Genomic DNA, 3,914 nt, shown 5'->3' with positions numbered 1-3,914 from the left:
CACAGCACTTACCAATGCGCCGTTCTTCTAAAAGAGACTTAATCTCTGCGATCTTGTCCAAGGCTTTCCGTAGGATGCTGGGAAGGGTGGAGGGAGGAAATTGGGGAAAGTGAGTCGATGGAAATACTTGGGAACATAACACTTGGAGGCCATCAGACCAGGTGCTGGTCTAAGTGCTCCAACATTCAGTGATTAACCGCTTCCGATCAGGGAGAGGGCTTTTTCTGCTGTAGCGTCATCGCTGATCACGGGAGTTTTCACTGGGCATCTAGGACCTAAGTGGAGCCCTGCTGGATCAGGCCCCAGGGCCATCTAGCCCAGCATCCCCATTCCCCCTTCTGCCATTTCGTTGCTGGCAGTTTAACTGATTTGGATCTCGCTTTTCAGACCACAGGCACCTTCCAAAGCGGCTCACATCAGGTGGAGAGAGACAAGCCCTTGCTGTTAGGTCAGTGATGGCGAACCTTTTAGAGAGCGAGTGCCCAAACTGCGACCCAAAACCCACTTATTTATCACAAAGTGCCAACACGGCAATTTAACCTGAATACTGAGGTTTTAATTTAGAAAAAACAACTCATACATTAACTTAAGATGATCCAAACAAAGTAAGGAAAGCAATCCCAAATGCTTTCATTTACTTAAAATTATTTGGCAGAGAATTCGACACTTTAATGATGGTCTGGGCCTGGCTGGGGCGATGGCACGCGTGCCCACAAAGAGGGCTCTGAGTGCCACCTCTGGCACCCGTGCCATAGGTTCGCCACCACTGTGTTAGGCTAAACTGCAAGGGAAGAGGAGCGGGAGGAAAAGACAGAAGAGCAGAAAAGCAAGACCTGACTGGGTGCCTGTGGCTTTTAAAACGGCTTTAAAATCGATTGTTTTTAAATCGTTGTACAATGACCTTTACTTTTTGTGGGCTAGATTAAAACCCGTGTGACAGAAAAGCGCGCCAAAAATATTTTTATATCTGAGAGCCGGCATCACATGTGGTTCAAGCATCAGACGAGGATCTGGGAGAACCAGGTTTAAATCACTTTGCTATGGATGCTCACTGGGCGACCTTTGGCCAGTCACGCTTTCTCAGCCTAACCTTCCTCACAGGGTTGCAGCTGTGCGGATAAAATGAGGGAAAGGAGGCGGACGCTGCAAGCTGCTATGGGCCCCCATTCAGGAGAAAAGCAGTGAGCTACACACACCCATTTCAACCTGGAAAGAATAAATGCCACTCACTTGCAAAATCGATTGTTTTTAAATCGTTGTACAATGACCTTTACTTTTTGTGGGCTAGATTAAAACCCGTGTGACAGAAAAGCGGGCCAAAAATATTTTTGTATCTGAGAGCCGGCATCACATGTGGTTCAAGCATCAGACGAGGATCTGGGAGAACCAGGTTTAAATCACTTTGCCATGGATGCTCACTGGGCGACCTTTGGCCAGTCACGCTTTCTCAGCCTAACCTTCCTCACAGGGTTGCAGCTGTGCGCATAAAATGAGGGAAAGGAGGATGACGCTGCAAGCTGCTATGGGCCCCCATTAAGAAGAAAAGCAGTGAGCTACACACACCAATTTCAACCTGGAAAGAATAAATGCCACTCACTTGCACTCCGCTTCCGCATCAGCCTTCGCTGTTGTGTAGAGGCCGCGTAACTTGGTCCGATAATATGGAGAAACTGAGGAAGGGAAAGAAAAGCTGACGAGGAGGCATGACCAGTCTTGCCATGAGGTTTCTCTCACAGTCTATCTCCCCCAACCCTCGCCCTCTTGGGTCCGATCTTGCATGTGCTTACCTGGAAGAAAGTCCCACTAATTTCAGTGGGACGTATTCTCAGGTAAGCATCATAGGATTTGAGTCTTAAAGGTTTTGAAAGGGCTCTGAGGGAGATCAGCCAGGAAGACACTGAGTGAACAAGGCAGCTCGACACATCCCAAGGAATCCCGACTCACTTTTGTTCTCGGTCTGCATCCTCTCATGTGTCTTCTGTATGTTCACCAGGTTGTGTTCGCTCCTCGACCGCTCCTCCTGGTGAAGAAAGGCTTTCTGTGTAACCTTACAGGCAACCGCAATTCCTACCCAAACCTGAAAGATTTTCTCTTCCAGGCAAACTGCTGCGTGTCCCTTCTTCGGTTAGTCTTAACTACAGACACCCTCTGACAAGTCATTTTTTTTAAAATATTTTTTTTATTGTATCACATAGGATTTGAGTCTTAAAGGTTTTGAAAGGGCTCTGAGGGAGATCAGCCAGGAAGACACTGAGTGAACAAGGCAGCTCGACACATCCCAAGGAATCCCGACTCACTTTTGTTCTCGGTCTGCATCCTCTCATGTGTCTTCTGGATGTTCACCAGGTTGTGTTCGCTCCTCGACCGCTCCTCCTGGTGAAGAAAGGGTTCCTGTGTAACCTTACAGGCAACCGCAATTCCTACCCAAACCTGAAAGATGTTTTCTTCCAGGCAAACTACTGCGTGTCCCTTCCTCGGTTAGTCTTAACTACAGAGACCCTCTGACGAGTCATGATCCAAAATGGACCCTAATAAAATGAATGATGCCCTCTATCCCACTAAGCTGCTGGGGTTTCCTTCTCCCACCCTGGGAAAAGCCCTGAAAAAAACCCCTCTGTCCCAGCCAATCCAGTCCTTACAACATCAAACATTCCAGAAAAGTTGTCTCGTTACCTGGGTCTGTTTGATAAGCTGATGCAACTCTCCCAGAAGTTCAGCAATGCGGGAGTCAGCCGATACCAGAGCCATGGAGCTGACGGGGATGAAAAGAAAAATTAACAGATACTGAATTCTCATGATGTCCGCCAGCTTGAATCAATTCAGATTTTATTTTTGTACCAGCCATAAATATAAAAAGTGCAGCACGCATCTCCACCTGACAGTGGGGTGTAGCGGACACAGTGTTGGACTGGGATTTAGAAACCCAGGTTTGAATCTCCCCTATGCCATGGAAGCTGGCTGGGTGATTTCGAGCTAGTCACACACTCTCACCCTAACTTATTCTCACGGGGTTGTTGCGAGGATGCTGTGGAGCAGCTTTGGGTCCCTACTGGGGAGAAAAGCAGAGTATAAACAAAGTAAAAATAAATTAAAGTAAATTTCAACAGGCAAGAAGTCCACTAAGGAGTTTGCATCACAGCTGTCTCAGTAACAGTTTACAATAGATTTGATAAAGGGAGCATAAGATTCTGATCATATTGAACCAGAAACTATGGGTTTTTACCCCCACTGTTCCTGCAAAGACATAGTTCTCTCTTCCCCCATTTTATCATCAGAACAACCCTGAAAGGGAAAGTAGGCTGCCACAGAGCAATTACCCAGTAAGCTTCATGGCAGAGGGGGGATTTGAACCCAAATATCTTGGATCCTAGTCTGGCACTTTAATCGCTGCACCATACTGGATTCATACTTTTTGATGTCTTTGAGCTTTTGAAAACCTGACCCATTTTCCTTACCTGACAGCAACTGGATTATAATCATATCAAGCTGAAGTTGAAGAGAAACGGTGTTCCAATTGCAATATAATACCTTTTGAATTCTGCATTTTTGAATTTTGTTTCTCATGCCCCCATAAGGCTGCCAGAATTTCTGTCTGGTTTAGAGGTGTAACCACGAGGGACTGAGAAGGATGACGCGTCGTACTGGATTCATACTTTTTGATGTCTTTGAGCTTTTGAAAATCTGACCCATTTTCCTTACCTGACAGCAACTGGATTATAACCATATCAAGTTGAAGTTGAAGATAAACGGTGTTCCAACTGCAATATAATACCGTTTGAATTCTGCATTTTTTGAATTTTGTTTCCCATGCACCCATAAGGCTGCCAGAATTTTTGTCTGGTTTAGAGGTGTAACCATGAGGGACTGAGAAGGATGACGCGTCTATATGCCAGTCTCCAACGTACACAAGCACA

At 46.1% G+C, this 3,914-nt stretch overlaps 1 protein-coding gene across 1 annotated transcript in view; it reads right to left on the bottom strand.

The window, feature by feature from the left end:
• SGF29 (SAGA complex associated factor 29) overlaps nt 1-3,826 on the bottom strand; it is a 9,034-nt gene extending 5,208 nt beyond the window's left edge. The window contains exons 1-5 of the mRNA XM_015413180.1: nt 3,700-3,826; nt 2,674-2,752; nt 2,298-2,373; nt 1,598-1,670; nt 13-77 (exon numbers count right to left, since the gene is read on the bottom strand). Coding sequence (XP_015268666.1) covers nt 13-77; nt 1,598-1,670; nt 2,298-2,373; nt 2,674-2,748 — 289 coding nt within the window. The 5' untranslated portion in view covers nt 2,749-2,752; nt 3,700-3,826. The remainder of the gene's footprint in view (nt 1-12; nt 78-1,597; nt 1,671-2,297; nt 2,374-2,673; nt 2,753-3,699) is intronic.
• Between the last annotated feature and the right edge of the window lie 88 nt (nt 3,827-3,914).

Source organism: Gekko japonicus, unplaced genomic scaffold (assembly GCF_001447785.1).
Source record: "Gekko japonicus isolate JY-2015 unplaced genomic scaffold, Gekko_japonicus_V1.1 scaffold5660, whole genome shotgun sequence".
In the NCBI taxonomy this organism is placed as follows: domain Eukaryota; kingdom Metazoa; phylum Chordata; class Lepidosauria; order Squamata; family Gekkonidae; genus Gekko; species Gekko japonicus.
This window is presented reverse-complemented; position numbering and strand designations above follow the sequence as displayed.